Raw genomic sequence first — 16,984 nt, 5'->3', positions numbered from 1 at the left:
TTTGACCCATGAATTCTTCTAGCAGATTGCTTGGAGTCTCAAGGGCGCTGGATCGTTGAAGTTTAACCTGACCAGGAGCAGGTGACTAATTGCAAACGAGAGATGGTTAACTCTGGGTGTACTGGTGCTGTCATTTGCCCCTTGCTATGGACTTTTTAAAACATGGAGGAGATCTCAGAATTAGTACAAGGAGGAGGGACTTCCACGATAAGCAGGGAGACAGAGAGAGTCATACGGCAGGGAAACGGGAATAAAGAATGAGAGGGCAGAATTTTAAGGTGAGAGGGGAGAGATTTACAAAGAACCTGAGGGGGGCAACTTCTTCAACTAGAGGGTTGTCCATATATGGAAGAAGCTGCCAGTAGAAGGGATTGTGGAAGGGATTAAGGCAGGTACAATAATGATGTTTAGAAGATATTTGGACAGGTACATGGGTAGGAAAGGCATTCCCCTCCTGGGGTTCACGGACCCCTCGGTAATGGTACAGGTCCACAGCATTAAAAAGGTTAGGAATCCCTGGGACGTTAGAGGGATATGGGCCCAGTGTTGGCAGCTGGGGCCAGCTTAGATGAGGAACCCAGTTGGTCTGTTTCTGTGTTCTATGACACCAGTGAACTGATGAGAAATAAGAAACCAAAGCAGGAGTAGGCCATTCAGCCCATCTACAGCCGCTGTACCAGCTAATAAGATCTGTGAGTGATCTTTGACCTCACTACTGACTTCCAATTCCCTTAATATCTGAAAATTCATTCTAAAAATTCCACATGTGAGGCTACTCAGTGAGTTCACCTCCAGAGGGGAGGGAGTTCTGAAGGTTCACTGCTCCTTGGGTGAAGAATCTCTGTCAGGTTGGCTGGACTGTGACTCCTGGTCTGGGACAGTCCAGCCTGGGGGAGAGCCATCTCCAGTTTAGGTGGAGATGACAACATCCTCCGTCTCAGATTAGCCGGACTGTGACTCCTCCTCCAGGACAGTCTAGCCTAGGGGTGCATCATCTCCAGTTTAGGTGGGCATCCTGGTCGGCAAGGGTGAGTTAGTTCTTGTTTCCACGCCGTCTGACTACTCAGCCACAGGCTCGAGGGGAAACCAAGGTCTGACTTAAGCAGAGTGAGTCGCGATGATGCGTGGAAGGCCCGTAATAAACGTTACTGTGGGAATCCAGAGTCACAGAAGCACTGAGACACCCTTCAACCCAGCCAGACGACCACGGACGCCCACTCACAGTAACCCTTACCCAGTCTCATAACCCTAGCCCAATGTGTATAATCACATGGATGCAGAGGGGTGAGTGTGGAGCGCTTTCTCTGAGTCAGATCAGGTACAGAAGACCTGCTGTGCTGTGCCATTCAGTAACTGTAACCTACCCAAGCAGTGCTGGCAAATAGAACAGATGTTTACAGCATCAACGATCGCAACAAATGCCACACAACAGTCACGAAATTAGTCAGCTTTTGAATAATGAATGATCTTTTTCTCTGAAACTGTGTCACTGGGATGAAATTAAGAGTGGGTGGGCGGAGGGGGGGAGAGGTGCCTTGTCACAAGCCTCTTTTGGATTCCCCCTTCGTCTGAGGTCACTTCCTGATTCGGTATGGCTCCCTGCTCACCAATTGGCTCGCTGCCCACCCTCCGCACCGTGTCACAAGCTGTTGTCGTTGGTTACCTGTAAAATTCCCAGTTGTCAGCCAGCCTGAGTCAGACTTACCAGATTTATTTTTTTTTTGAAACGTGATTTGCCTCGACCTTTACGGTCGGGGCCAAGTGAGTTTTGCTTCCGAGAAGATGGGAATGGGGAGGTGAGGTTTTTGAGGGAGGGGGAAAAAGGCGTTCGATTCTTGTAAATGTTCCAGACAGAGAGAGAGAAAGAGAAGGGGGGGGGAATGGGATGGAGAGAGAGACGAGACAGAGGGAGGGAAGTAGAGAGGGATGGGGGGGAAAGGGAGGGGGAAGAGAAAGGGAGGGAGAGAGTGCATTTTAACAGCACTCTGAGGACCAGGTACGAGTCTCCCTCTCTCTCTGCATTGCTGGGAAAGAAGATTCAAGCTTTCCCAGACCAGGAACCCTCATAGTTTTCTTTTCTCAAGTCGTGAAGAGGGTGGGTGGGGGGGGAGCAGAGTGAGTTGGCCCTTTCCTCATCCAGGCAGAGAGGTGGTGCACCTCAGTCCCCTATCAGGGACAGGCCATTATGCTGCCCTGGTGACACTGCCTCCCAGCCAACTAGTTGGCCGGTGCTGCGGGCTGGGAGAGTGAGGTTGTCCTATTGAGTGATGGGCACACTGGGGAAGAAAGGGTAAACCAGGCGGTGGAAGGGGAATGGGCGCCCTCCAGTGGTCGGAGGTAGGAGTGCGTGGCCAGGCAGACGCCTGTCATCTGGGTGAAGCTGGACACAGCTGGCGGGGCAGAACAGAGTGTCCGGACAGACAGCAGCGGGCCAAGGAGAAGCCCTGGGACAGTTTGCAAGATTCCCTCCTGCTAACACCGTCCCTCCCGTCCACAAACCTATTTCAAATCAGAGTCAGGTTTATTGTCACCGACATTGATGGTGAAATGTGTTGTTTTTGTGACACCAGGACACACATATTACTGTATATTTCAATGGAATATCCAGGGAGTGTTCACGGTTCAGGGAATGTGCAGAAATCTGATGGTGGAGGGGAATTTGCTAGCCCTATTCTCCTCATCTCATGGCTTTTAAAAGCATCTTCTATTCTCCCCGCCAGTGAGTTTTGCCACAGAGACCAGAAGAGCGCAGCTGATTGGTTGAAGGAGTCCTGCAATCTGAGCTTCGATTGGCCACCGGGAGTGTCTGTGAGCTCCGGTAGGTGAAGCTGGTGAAGTGTGGGTGACGGGAGGGTGGGGGGCTGAGCTGGGTGCAGGGGGCTTTTAGGAGGGTCTCTGCCACACCCCACTCTGTGGCCGGACCCTACTTCCAACGTAGACCCTGGGGCTGTCACTGTCCAGTTGGCCTCCTGTCTAATTCCGTCTCTGGGTAGCCACCAGCTCGGTGTTATGAACATTGAGTTCTCTAACTTCCAGAGGGTACTGCCCTCCGTTTCAACCCTGTCACACCCCCCCCCCACCCCCACCTTTCCTCTCTCAATTTCTATTCCCCATTCTGTTCAAAGTTCAAAGTAAGTTTATTACCAAAGTGCCATATACCACCCTGAGATTTATTTTCTTGCGGGCATTCACAGGAAAAAAGGGAAACAGTTGAATTTTAATAAAAACTAGACACAGACGGAGACTGACAATGTTCTAGTTACCCTCTCATCCCTTCTCCCCCACCCTTATGACCTGCCCATCATCTCCCTCTGGTTCCCCACATCCTTCCCATCATTCCATGGATCCCCGTTCTCTCCCATTAGAATCAGCCCTTCACCTCATTCCCCCCCATTGCACCCCCATCCTCCTCCATCCACCTCCATCCACCTGCCTTACACCTCACCTATTACCTATCCCCACATTCTCATCCTGACTTCTGCCCCCTTCCTTTCCAGTCCTGATAAGGGTCTTGTCAAAGTTCAAATTAAATTTATTATCCAAGTCACCATATACAACCCAGAGATTAATTTTCTTGTGGGCATACTCAATAAGTCTATAGAATAATAATAGCCATAACAGAATTAATGAAAGACTGCCCAACTAGAGCTTCCAACCAGAGTGCAGAAAACAACAAACTGCAAGTACAAAAAGAAATAAATAATAATAAATAAACAATAAATATTGAGAACATGAGATGAAGAGGTCTTGAAAGTTAAGTCCGTAGGTTGTGGGAACACTTCAATGATGGGGCAATAGTTCAGGAACCTGATGGTTGAGTGGTGATAACTGTCCTTGAACCTGGTGGTGTGAGTCCTGAGGCTCCCATACCTTCCCGTGCTACCTGAGCTGTCAGTTGCTCCAGCAGTTTCTGTGTGTTGCTCAAGATTTCCGGCATCTGCAGAATCTCGTATTTCCTGTTTAAAGTCCCTGATATGTCCTGTTACCTACAGTTGGAGCATTTTTGTTAAAAATAGTTTCTGTGTCGAACACCTCTATTCCATCTGCCAAAAGCAGAATTTCCCGGTGGCCAACCGTTTAAATTCCCATTCCCATTCTGATATGTCGATCTAGGCCTCCTCTTTTGCCACGATGAGGCCACTCTCATGGTGGAGGAGCAACACTTTATGTTCCCTCTGATGGCATGAGTATTGATTTCTCCATCTGTTTAAAATTTCCTCCCCCTCCCTCCTCCTATTCTGCACTTTGGCCTCTTCTCACCTGCCTGTCACCTCCCCCTGGGACCCCTCCTTCTTCCCTTTATCCTATGGTCCACTCTCCTCTCTTATAACAATTACAGCATGGAAACAGCCATCTCAGCCCTTCTAGTCCAATTATCAGATTCCTTTCTGTCCAGCCCTTTACCTTTCCCACCCACCTGGCTTCACCCATCACCTTCCAAGTAGCCTCCTTCCCCTCCCCCCACCTTTCTGGCATCTTCCCCGTTTCTTCTCAGCGCTGTTGCAGGGTCTCGGCCCGAAACATCGACTGTTAATTCATCTCCATAGATGCTGCCAGACCTGCCGAGTTCCTCCAGTGTTTTGTGTGAGTTGCGCTGAGAATTTGTGTGGGAGCTGAGCGTGCTCTCGGATTTTCCCACAAGCTGCAGGCGTCTCACACAGATCAGGTGATTGTGGCACACACTAGTGTGTGAAGGAATGCCTCGTTCGTGTGAGGATCACAGAATATGTGTGACAAGAACACACCTATAAATGAAGCGACATTCAAAACCCGGAACGTGTAGGTGACGTGAAAAGGATTGCTCAGGTGACAAAGACACAGGAAATGCTACCGATGCTCGTAATCTTGGTCAACGTACAAAATGCTGGAGGAGATCGCCAGGTCAGGCAGCACCTGTACGGGGGAAATAAACTGCCGACGTTTCGGGAAGGTACTGGAGCCGTAAGACTTGCACTGCCACGTTCAGGAATGGGCAGCGATGAAGGGGAATCCACAGTTGACATTTCGGGCTGACACCCCTCAACAGGTTAAAGCAAGGGGTTCCCAACTATTTTCAAGCATGGACCCCTACGATTCACTGAGGGGTCATGGACCCCAGGTTAGGGACCCCTGCCAGCTAAAGAGAGGCACACAAAACGCCGGAGGAACTCAGCAGTCAGACAGCATTTATGGAGGGAAATAAACAGTCTACACTTTGGACCAAGACCCTTCATCGAGCTAAAGTGACCATGTTGGAAGAGGTAGGGTTAGGAGTCTGAGACTGGGACCACACCACCGGGAAGGGGAGGTGAGAGAGGTGACTGGTTCAAGAATCTGACAGCAGTGGGGAAGAAGCTGTACTCGAGTCTGGTCATCCGGGAAGGGGAGGTGAGAGAGGTGACTGGTCAGGAGTCTGACAGCAGTGGGGAAGAAGCTGTTCTTGAGACAGGTAAATTGGTAAATTATTGTCATGTGCTGAGGTCCAGTGAAAAGCTGCATGCTGTCCTTAAAGGCCACTTCCTCACATCGACGTCGTACAAGGGAAACCAGTAATCCTATTATTGTTACTATTCTATAGTAACACACACAGAATGCTGGAGGAACTCGGGAGGTCAGGAAGCATCTATGGAAACCAGTAAACAGTCAACAGTTTGGGCCGAGACTCTTCATCTGGACTAAGAGGGAAGGGGGGGAGATAGCTGAATTAAAATGTGGGGAGAAGGGAAAGAGCCTAGCTGGAAGTTAGCCACCACCTGCCACAAGCAGGACTTCCCAGTGGCCTAACATTTTAATTCCCATTCCCGTTTGAACATGTCCTTCCATGGCCTTCCCTTGTGCCAAGATGAGGCCAACCTTGGGGTAGGGGAGCAACACCTTGTTTCCTCGGGGTAACCTCCAATCTGATGGAATGACTATCGCTATCTCCTTCTGGTAAACAAAATCAACAGACACACACACACACACACACACACACACACACACACACACACACACACGCACACGCACACACTTTCTCCATTCCCTACTCAGGCCTTTCACTTATTCTCACCTGCTATCCCCCTCCCACCCCGGGTCCCCCCCCCTCCTTCGTCCCATGGTCCACTCTCCTCTCCTATCAGATTCTTCCCTCTCAAGCCCTTTGTCCTTCCCACCTACCTGGCTTCACCTCTCACCTTCCAACTAGCCTCTTCCCCCTCCTCCTTCATCCCACCTTTTTATTCTGGTGCCTTCCCCCTCCTTTCCAGTCCCGAAGAAGGACCTGAATTGTTCACAGTTTATTCCCCTCCACAGATGCTGCCTGACCTGCTGAGTTCCTCCAGCATTTTGTGTGTGTTGCTCTGGATTTCCAGCATCTGCAGACTTTCCCATGTTTACTACTCTATAGATTTGTACAATACAGTATACAGTAGGAAAATTAATCTTATTGTGCTGATGTAGCTGTACTCTGACGATAAATTTATTTGAACTTTGAATGAAGTGTCACAGTTACAGAGAGAATGCAGTGCAGGCACACGGTTGGGTCAAAGATCATGGTGAGGTAGGTTGTGAGGTCAAATGTCCACTTCATTGCACAAAGGGATCTTATAACAGCTGGACAGGAGCTATCCCTGTGCAGGCACAGGGTTTTGTATCTCCTGCTCGATGGGGAAGGAGGGAACGCCCAGCGTGGGAGCATTCTGAGTAGGTTTTCTGCTTCCTAAGGTAGCAAGGAGTGAAAGCTGTAGTATTGATGTCTCCTTCCCCATAAGGGGGGAGCTGAGGATTAGGACTGCCATGTTCAGATTAATACGTTCATCATGGCTGCTGTGGATTCAGTGTTTGTTACTTCCTCCCTCTCCACCCAGACTCTGGGGCGGATGTGCTGCCGGAACCCATGGGTAGCCCCTTCACATACGTGGTTTGGCTGTAATCTCGCATTAGAGCAGGGAGACCAGTAAACAACTTGAAAATCCATCACACAGTCCTGCTCATCGCAAATCTCTGTACCCCCAGGTCTGCAGAGGGTGTCAACAAAGAGACTGTGACTGACACTGGGAGTGTGTGATGGGACAGCGTAGAGGGAGTTTCACTCTGTGTCTGACCCTGGGAGTGTGTTTTGGGACAGTGCAGAGGGAGCTTCACTCTGTGTCTGATCCTGGGAGTGTGTGATGGGACAGTGTAGAGGGAGCTTCACTCTGTGTCTGACCCTGGGAGTGTGTGATGGGACAGTGTAGAGGGAGCTTCACTCTGTGTCTGATCCTGGGAGTGTGTGATGGGACAGTGTAGAGGGAGCTTCACTCTGTGTCTGATCATGGGAGTGTGTGATGGGACAGTGTAGAGGGAGTATCAGTCTGTGTCTGACCCTGGGAGTGTGTGATGGGACAGTGTAGAGGGAGCTTCACTCTGTGTCTGATCCTGGGAGTGTCTGATGGGACAGTGTAGAGGGAGCTTCACTCTGTGTCTGATCCTGGGAGTGTGTGATGGGACAGTGTAGAGGGAGCTTCACTCTGTGTCTGACCCTGGGAGTGTGTGATGGGACAGTGTAGAGGGAGCTTCACTCTGTGTCTGATCCTGGGAGTGTGTGATGGGACAGTGTAGAGGGAGCATCACTCTGTGTCTGACCCTGGGAGTGTGTGATGGAACAGTGTAGAGGGAGCTTCACTCTGTGTCTGATCCTGGGAGTGTGTGATGGGACAGTGTAGAGGGAGCTTCACTCTGTGTCTGATCCTGGGAGTGTGTGATGGGACAGTGTAGAGGGAGCTTCACTCTGTGTCTGATCCTGGGAGTGTGTGATGGGACAGTGTAGAGGGAGCATCACTCTGTGTCTGACCCTGGGAGTGTGTGATGGAACAGTGTAGAGGGAGCTTCACTCTGTGTCTGATCCTGGGAGTGTGTGATGGGACAGTGTAGAGGGAGCTTCACTCTGTGTCTGATCCTGGGAGTGTGTGATGGGACAGTGTAGAGGGAGCTTCACTCTGTGTCTGACCCTGGGAGTGTGTGATGGGACAGTGTAGAGGGAGCTTCACTCTGTGTCTGATCCTGGGAGTGTGTGATGGGACAGTGTAGAGGGAGCTTCACTCTGTGTCTCACCCTGGGAGTGTGTGATGGGACAGTGTAGAGGGAGCTTCACTCTGTGTCTGATCCTGGGAGTGTGTGATGGGACAGTGTAGAGGGAGCATCACTCTGTGTCTGACCCTGGGAGTGTGTGATGGAACAGTGTAGAGGGAGCTTCACTCTGTGTCTGATCCTGGGAGTGTGTGATGGGACAGTGTAGAGGGAGCTTCACTCTGTGTCTGATCCTGGGAGTGTGTGATGGGACAGTGTAGAGGGAGCTTCACTCTGTGTCTGATCCTGGGAGTGTGTGATGGGACAGTGTAGAGGGAGCATCACTCTGTGTCTGACCCTGGGAGTGTGTGATGGGACAGTGTAGAGGGAGCATCACTCTGTGTCTGACCCTGGGAGTGTGTGATGGAACAGTGTAGAGGGAACTTCACTCTGTGTCTGATCCTGGGAGTGTGTGATGGGACAGTGTAGAGGGAGCTTCACTCTGTGTCTGATCCTGGGAGTGTGTGATGGGACAGTGTAGAGGGAGCTTCACTCTGTGTCTGATCCTGGGAGTGTGTGATGGGACAGTGTAGAGGGAGCATCACTCTGTGTCTGACCCTGGGAGTGTGTGATGGAACAGTGTAGAGGGAGCTTCACTCTGTGTCTGATCCTGGGAGTGTGTGATGGGACAGTGTAGAGGGAGCTTCACTCTGTGTCTGATCCTGGGAGTGTGTGATGGGACAGTGTAGAGGGAGCTTCACTCTGTGTCTGACCCTGGGAGTGTGTGATGGGACAGTGTAGAGGGAGCTTCACTCTGTGTCTGATCCTGGGAGTGTGTGATGGGACAGTGTAGAGGGAGCTTCACTCTGTGTCTCACCCTGGGAGTGTGTGATGGGACAGTGTAGAGGGAGCTTCACTCTGTGTCTGATCCTGGGAGTGTGTGATGGGACAGTGTAGAGGGAGCATCACTCTGTGTCTGACCCTGGGAGTGTGTGATGGAACAGTGTAGAGGGAACTTCACTCCGTGTCTGACCCTTCCTCTCTCTTTCCTGTTTGGGAGGGATCTGCAAGACCGGAATAAACAGAGGAACCAGGAGATAAAACTTGCATTTCTGATCCCTGGTTTCAGAGAGAAGTGGGAGGGAGCGTGATGTTGTTGTGCATGAAGGGTATTTGTTCCCTGAACCGACCCTCCCCATTTCACCCCTGCTGTTGCCCCCACAGACTGGATGCATCATCCGACGGAACAGGTGGGGGTACGGGCTGCCCGTGAAGCTTTCCCCGTCAGTGGCCTGGGACGGCAGCCAGGGGGCTGGGGCCCAGCTCCCCAACGCCCCTGGTCTCACAGCAGCAGGTAGGCGGCTGCCAGTCAATGGGACCTCGCTGGGGGTGTGGCGGCTGGGGATTCGAGGGGTCGTCGGTGCAGAGGGGAATGAGGTGACAGAGTTTGATGGTTGAGGGGATGAGGGGTCAAGGTGTCAAGAGGTGGGGGTCAAGGGTTCGAAGGGTCAGTGAGCCCAAATCCTGCTTTCTTCTTGTCGGGGAAGCAGGATGAGACGGGGATGAGATCGAGCGAATGTCGAAAGTTTTAAACCCTGTTTCCTTGTTTCCCTCCCTCCGTTCCAACTACTTGCTCTTTCCTCTCTCCCCCTCCCTCTCTCCCCTCTCCCCACCCTGTCACCCCCTTCTCTTCTCCCCTCCCCAGGTGTTCTGCCAGTGTCGGCCAGCCCCAGTACAACTCCTACCCTCCGCACGTTCCGAGCTTAGGGCTCTCTGTGAAGCCTTACAGTACATTAGGGTGAGTACCGGGGTTTGGGGTGGGAGAGGGCTGTGTTACTTCAGGGGTCGCTGACACAGACCCCTGGTCTGGTTCACCATCTGTAGTGGGCGGGTTTCCCAGCCTGTTCCTCAGGCTGATCATGCACCCCATTTACCCTGGCCAAGGCTGAGAGATGATGCACCCCATTCCCCTGGCCAAGACTGAGAGCTGATGCACCCCATTTCCCCTGGCGAAGGCTGAGAGCTGATGCACCCCATTTCCCCTGGCGAAGGCTGAGAGCTGTCATGTCTGGGGTGGATTGAGGATGGGTTTCTACCTCACACCCTGGCTGTGGGAGTTCACTTATCAGCAGCCTTTGAACCCATTCACCTGTGGCACCATTTCAGAAGCTCCAGTGCTCTTGTTCAGAGTCTCCAGTGGCTCTCTTGTGACATTTCCTGCTCCCTTTAAACCCACCGGCACCCCATCCCCCTTTAAACCCACCGGGACCCCATCCCCCTTTAAACCCACCGGGACCCCATCCCCCTTTAAACCCACCGGGACCCCATCTCCCTATAAACCTGACAGGACCCTGTCTCCCACTCCATTTTAACCTGTGGGGAACCCATCTCCCACTCCTTTTACAGCCGCCATGACTCCATCACCTACTTCTTTTAAATAAATTGGGACCCCACGTCCATCTCCCTTTAAACCACTGGGACCCCATCATCTGCTTCCTTTAAACCCATCAGGAATCCATCTCCAGCTCTCTTTAAACTTGCCTGGACCCTGTGTCCCACTCCCTCTAAACAAACCAGAACCCCATCTCCCACTCCCTTTAAACAAATTGGGAGCCGGTCTCCAGCTCCCTTTAAACCCACCAGAACCCCATCTCCAGCTCCCTTTAAACCCACCAGAACCCCATCTCCTGCTCCCTTTAAACCCACCAGAACCCCATCTCCTGCTCCATTCCCAGTCATTGGCCACATCTCCCAGTTAGGATAACCCAGCTCACTGGTGATATGTGAGTTGCTCCTCTCCCCCAGTGGCCAGAGGTACGTTCTTTGTGAGAGGAGAGGTTTTTTTGCATGGACGAGGAGTCATATGGATTGAATAAACAGAAGGGGGGAGGTAACACTTGTGTTTCTGGTGCACGGGTGTGAAAAAAAAGTTCTGAGGGAGGGTCAAGTTATTGCACCTGCTACTAGCAGCCCTGGTGGCAAACCTTTTGGAGAATTCATGCCCAAAAATAAATTAAAAACTCGCTACCCAAGTACTGATAAGTACACAAGGATTTCAAAGCATATTTTCCAATGTCGTGCATTCTCCCAACTGTCTAGCTGGTGACAAGCCGGTGTGAGAAATTTCCCATAAAAACATCTCATTGCCCTTGGGTTATGGAAAAAATCATTCATTGCTTCATTTGTCAGTAAAGATAATTTTCCATCTTTCAATTATGGGTGGGGTTTTTAAAAATTGAGGGGTGGCACTGTATGCCACGTGCCAATAGAAATTGTTGCACTTGGGCACCAGTGCCGTGGGTTTGCCTCCTGGTTCTGGGGCATTATGCTTGATGCCAGGTGACTGATGGTGTTGGAGCTGGACAAGAGCGCTAATCCCGGTCCAGCAACCTGCCTCTGACTCTCCACGGGCTCTCCTCCCCACCCAGGTTGCCTCGAGCACTGCACAGCAAGCTTGAGGGCATCCACGGCTGTGTGCAGTCCCTGCTGCAGGAGCAGCCCCAGCCCCGCGTGTGGGAGCAGCTGGGACAGATCTACGAGTCCGAGCAGGAGCTGGACGATGCCATCAAGTGCTACCAGACCGCGGCGCGGTACACCAGCGGCTTCAGCTACGCCGACCTCAGCAACAGGATCAGCCGGCTGCAGCAGGTGAGGGGTCGAGTTTCAGCACCCGGCTGGGCGCGGTCACACAGCACCTAGGCGTAGCACCGTGGGGCGAGGGGAAGGAACTATTCGGTAGATATATCCGTGATGTATTGGGCACAGTCCACCACCCTCTGCGTCTTCTTGCGTTCCTGCCTATTGGTGGTTGCTATTGGTGATGCAACCACTCGGGCACCTCTGCAGAAGTTTGCTGGAGTGTTTGTTGTTGACCAGCTCTATGAAACTTTATGAAAGTAAAGACGCTGGAGTACCTTTACTGCAGTTTCAATCCTATCATAACATTCAAAGGGGTAACCGGACTGGTCAACACAGTCAGGTGCACCAGCTGCGTTCCAGCCAGTTCCTGGTGTCGGGCTGTCGGAGGGTTGGGGTGGAAGCTGAACCATTTCACGCAGCAGGTTGTGGTGTGGCACTGAGTGGTCCCGACCTGACCCTGTCCTGGGCTGCGGTTCTAACACACTGATGTTTCTGTGTTCCATCAATGCCCGCCCCTCTTCCCCCCCCACCCCCCCATCCCCCCATCCTCCCCATCCTCTGCACCGGCAGGTCCATGTCTGGAAGCTGCACTCCAGCGCCCCCCAGAGCCGCTCGCGGGCACTGCCGCCCCTGCAGGAGGTCTGGAGTTTGTTACAACAGGTGAGGTTTCTCCCCCCTCTCCGCTGACCACCCCTCCATTCTCCATTGACCCCCCCCCACCTACCCGCTGACCTCCCTCCCCATCCTGTAGATTCTCTGCTGAAGCCCATTGGAACAACTGCCTGCATCAAAATGGGCCCCACGGTACGTAGGGGTCAGTGCGACATTATTACAGCTCGGGTGGGCAGAGTTTGTAGTCCAGTCCTGGCGTCCTCTGTAAAGAGTTTGTGCGTGGGTTTCCCCCGGCTGCTCCAGTTTCCTCCCACAGTCCAAAGACGGACAGGGCAGGGTAATTGGTCATTGTAAATCGTCCCGTGGTTAGGCTAGGATTGAGTCGGGGGTTGTCGGGCCTGGGGCGGCACAGTTCAAAGGGCTGAAGGGCCTACTCCACAGTATGTGACTAAATAAATAAATTTCATCCCTCACTCTCTCCATTCTCTTTTCTGCTCTCTATCCATCTCCATTTCAACAACTCTCTGATTCCCCTCTCTTCGCTCTTCATCTCCCTTTTTCTCATTCTCCCCTCCTCTCCTTACCCCCATTCCCCATCCTACTCCTCTCCTCGGTTCCCCTCCCCTCTCTCTCTCCCCATTTCCCCCATTTCCCTCCCCCTCTCTCCTCTCCCTCTCCTGTTCCCCTCTCTCTCTCCCCTCTGCTCTCCTCCCCATTCCTCTTTCCCCTCTGCTCTCCTCCCCATTCCTCTTTCCCCTCTCCCTTTCTGCTCCTGTCCCCACTCCTCCCCTCCTCTCCCTCCTCATTTTCCACCCCTGCCTCCCTCCCCTCTCCTCTCCTCTGCCCTCCACCCTCCGCATCCTCCTGTATGCAGAAGAGAAGCTACAACACCAAGAACGGCTGTCAGCTGAAAAGACCAGGGGGTCCTGCAGACCACTGCTCACCTCCACCCACTCCCTCGCCCTCCCTGCACCAGGCCGCCTGGTCCTCGCACGGCAGCGAAGTTCCGAACCCGGTGAAGAGACGGCGAAGTGTGAGCCCGGACCATGCACCGAGTCACCAGGTACTGGAAGTGTCCGTATTTCACCAGGTACTGGGAGTGCCCGTACTTCACCAGGTACTGGAAGTGCCCGTACTTCACCAGGTACTGGGAGTGCCCGTACTTCACCAGGTACTGGGAGTGCCCGTACTTCACCAGGTACTGGAAGTGCCCGTACTTCACCAGGTACTGGGAGTGCCCGTACTTCACCAGGTACTGGGAGTGCCCGTACTTCACCAGGTACTGGGAGTGCCCGTATTTCACCAGGTACTGGGAGTGCCCGTATTTCACCAGGTACTGGGAGTGCCCGTACTTCACCAGGTACTGGAAGTGCCCGTACTTCACCAGGTACTGGAAGTGCCCGTATTTCACCAGGTACTGGGAGTGCCCGTACTTCACCAGGTACTGGGAGTGCCCGTACTTCACCAGGTACTGGGAGTGCCCGTACTTCACAGGTACTGGGAGTGCCCGTACTTCACCAGGTACTGGAAGTGCCCGTACTTCACCAGGTACTGGAAGTGCCCGTACTTCACCAGGTACTGGGAGTGCCCGTACTTCACCAGGTACTGGGAGTGCCCGTACTTCACCAGGTACTGGGAGTGCCCGTACTTCACCAGGTACTGGGAGTGCCCGTATTTCACCAGGTACTGGGAGTGCCCGTATTTCACCAGGTACTGGGAGTGCCCGTACTTCACCAGATACTGGGAGTGCCCGTACTTCACCAGGTACTGGGAGTGCCCGTACTTCACAGGTACTGGGAGTGCCCGTACTTCACCAGGTACTGGGAGTGCCCGTACTTCACCAGGTACTGGGAGTGCCCGTACTTCACCAGGAACTGGGAGTGCCCGTACTTCACCAGGTACTGGGAGTGCCCGTACTTCACCAGGTACTGGGAGTGCCCGTACTTCGCCAGGTACTGGGAGTGCCCATATTTCACAGGTACTGGGAGTGCCCGTATTTCACCAGGGGCCGAGATATCCCGAACATTGTGGCACTGGAACACGGTTAATTCTGATACTGTGTCTTTAGGAGGGGTAGGAGGTGTTGCAAATGGGACCAGCTTCAATGGTCACATGGTCAGTACGGACAAGATGGGCTGAAGGGCCTGATTATGTTCCTGTGTTGAATGGTCTTATGGAATGTCAGCGTGGGAAATGGAAGGGAGGGGGTGCAAACGTCTGACAGTGGGAGCCGCCTACGGAGGGTGATTGGAGTTTCACTGGTCACTGCAGCAGAAATCTGTCACTGGGCATCACCATCCGGTACGGGGCCTTACAGAGTAAACAGGTCTTGTGTTCCTTCCGGGGTGGACCCCCTGTGATTGCCCAAGGGACCTGACCCAGCAAGTGTGTCGGGGACATCAGAGGACACAGCCTCAGAATTGAGGGATGTTCATTTAGGGCAAAGATGAGTCAGAGGGTGGTGAATCTGTGGAATTCATTGCCATAGGCAGCAGCGAAGACCAAGTCATTGCGTGTAATTAAGACAGAGGTTAGAAAAATTCTTGATTAGTCAGGGCATCAGTGGTTACGGGAGAGGCTGGAGAATGGGATAATAAATCAGCCATGATGGAATGGTGGAGCTGTTCAATTGTCTGAATGGCCTCATTCTGCTCCTGTGTCGAATGGACCACCTCCTTCAGGGACCCTGTTTTCAAACCATCCAATCCACACAGTAACTGGGTGCTGCATGTAGCCCCGACCCGCGTGGCGTGTGGGACGTGCATCCGTGAGGTGCAGGAGGTCACCGTACATTAACGCGTCTGCCCCCTTTTCCTCCCCCCCCCTTCCAGCATGCCCACGGTGCAGGAACGCAGAGGCTGGGGGAGACCACCCACTCCGGCTCCCACCTCCACCCCCACCCCCAATTCCAGCCGCAGAGAACGGACGTCGTCTCCTGGCACCACGCACACAAGGAACCATGGCCGCAGGGAAGGAGGGAGGCAACGCCCGTCGTTCAGGTACAGCCTCACCGAACCCTGGGACCACTGGTGCATGGGGGGGGGATTGCGGGGTACGGGGGGGATCGCGGGGTACGGGGGGATCGCGGGGTACAGGGGGGATCGCGGGGCACGGGGGGATCACGATGCACGGGGGATCGCAGGGCACGGGGGATCGCGATGCACGGGCGGGATCACGGGGCACGGGGGGATCGTGGGTCATGGGGGGATCGCGGGGCACGGGTGGATTGCGGGTCATGGGGGGATCGCGGGTCACGGGGGGATCTCGGGGCATGGGGTGATCACGGGGTGCTCCCCGAAAGTGGCGACACAAGTACGTGGGATGGAACGAAGAGGCACGGCAGGCTTGCCTTCATTGGACAGGCGGGTGATTAAAAGAGCCAAGAAGTTACGTTGCTCCTGTGAGCCCACATTCAGCCCCATTGCAGGAAGGTTGTGGAGGTGTCAGGGTGCAGGAGGGATTGCTTTTCTTGTCGGAGCTATATCGAGGGGCTGGACAAAGTTGGGTAGTTTTGTGTGGAGCGGTGGCGGCTGAGGAGAGATATGATAGAGGTTTATAACGTTCTGAGAGATGCAGACTGGACAGGCAGCATCTTTATGTCAGAGTAGAAATGTCAAATGCTAACAGGTTGAGGGAAGAGGTTTAGAGTGACGGAGCATGATGTTTTGAATTGGCATTGTGTGTAGCACAGATATGATGGGCTGAAAGGCCTCTTCCTGTTCTGTGTTGTAACAGAGAGAGAGGGAGAGAATGGGGAGGGGTGGGCAGAGAGAGAGGGGCGGGTCTCATCGCACAGTTTCCTAGACAGAAGCGTGCTGGCAGTTGGAGTGAAGTGTGTCCCACTGCACAGGAGAGGGAGGCGCAGGACGTGGAGGATAAACGGGGCAGGAGGAGCGTGAGCGGGGGTCAGAGATGTAGCTGAGCGATGGAAGCCACAGCAAAGTTGTGGTGGGACGATCGGTCCCTGTGACTGAGTGAGTTTCCCCCGAGTGCTCTGGTTCCCTCCCACGTCCTAATGATGTGCGGGGCTTGATGGGTTAATTGGCCGCTGTATATCTGTGATTTATTTATTTAGAGAGACGGCGCAGAACAGGCCCTTGACTACCCTTTCAGTGTGTGGGTAAGAAGTGTAATCTGGGAGGAGGTGACAGAGGCATGGGACCTGTGCAGAGGGGTCAGCATGCATTCAATGGGCCGAAGGGCCTGTTTCTCTTATCTGTGGACGTGACGGGTATGGGGAGGGCTACAGGTTTGGGGTCTGTGTGTGCGACTGCGTCTCTGTGTGTGTTTGTGTGGATAGGGCTGTGTGAACTGTCTCTCACTCTCTCTCTTCCCCCCCCAATGAAGGAGCACAGGAAACCAGAAATCCACCCTTCCACGCCCAGCACCCCCACCGTCCTGGTCACCACAGCATCCGGTGATAGTGCTGCCTCCTCGCAGGGAGGGTCCCATGGCCGGGCAGCCTGCCAGGGGCAGGGGGAGAAGGAGGGCACAGGAAGGAGGCCCAGAATGGAGGGTGAGACCTCGCCGGGAGAGACTGCTTCGCAGCAGAGGACAGCGGGACCTGACCGGGGAGTGTCGTGGACAGTCACCCCCAGCCCCGTGAGTAGCTCAGAGCTCTGTGTCCCAGCCCAGAACCCCCTCCCAGTGCATCCGTACTCCATCCCCTAGCACCTCCCCACCCCACCCTCCCGCTCAATGCAATCCACTCCCCCACGCCTCACTCCGA

At 53.6% G+C, this 16,984-nt stretch overlaps 1 protein-coding gene across 6 annotated transcripts in view; it reads left to right on the top strand.

Moving 5' to 3' along the window:
• Positions 1-16,984, top strand: part of LOC134346970 (lysine-specific demethylase 6B-like) — a 235,795-nt gene that overhangs the window by 183,711 nt on the left and 35,100 nt on the right. For 5 of the 6 annotated variants that reach the window (XM_063048889.1, XM_063048891.1, XM_063048892.1 and 2 more), the window contains 7 exons: positions 9,229-9,358; positions 9,710-9,802; positions 11,433-11,652; positions 12,214-12,303; positions 13,130-13,318; positions 15,087-15,254; positions 16,603-16,857. In XM_063048889.1, coding sequence (XP_062904959.1) covers positions 9,229-9,358; positions 9,710-9,802; positions 11,433-11,652; positions 12,214-12,303; positions 13,130-13,318; positions 15,087-15,254; positions 16,603-16,857 — 1,145 coding nt within the window. Of the gene's footprint in view, positions 1-2,720; positions 2,819-9,228; positions 9,359-9,709; positions 9,803-11,432; positions 11,653-12,213; positions 12,304-13,129; positions 13,319-15,086; positions 15,255-16,602; positions 16,858-16,984 lie in introns of all 6 variants that reach the window. The other variant, XM_063048893.1, reaches the window with a different exon arrangement.

The sequence above is a fragment of the Mobula hypostoma genome, chromosome 5 (genome assembly GCF_963921235.1).
Source record: "Mobula hypostoma chromosome 5, sMobHyp1.1, whole genome shotgun sequence".
Classification (NCBI taxonomy): Eukaryota; Metazoa; Chordata; class Chondrichthyes; order Myliobatiformes; family Myliobatidae; genus Mobula; species Mobula hypostoma.
Note: the sequence above shows the minus strand (reverse complement) of the source record. Positions and strands in the feature narration are given on the sequence as shown.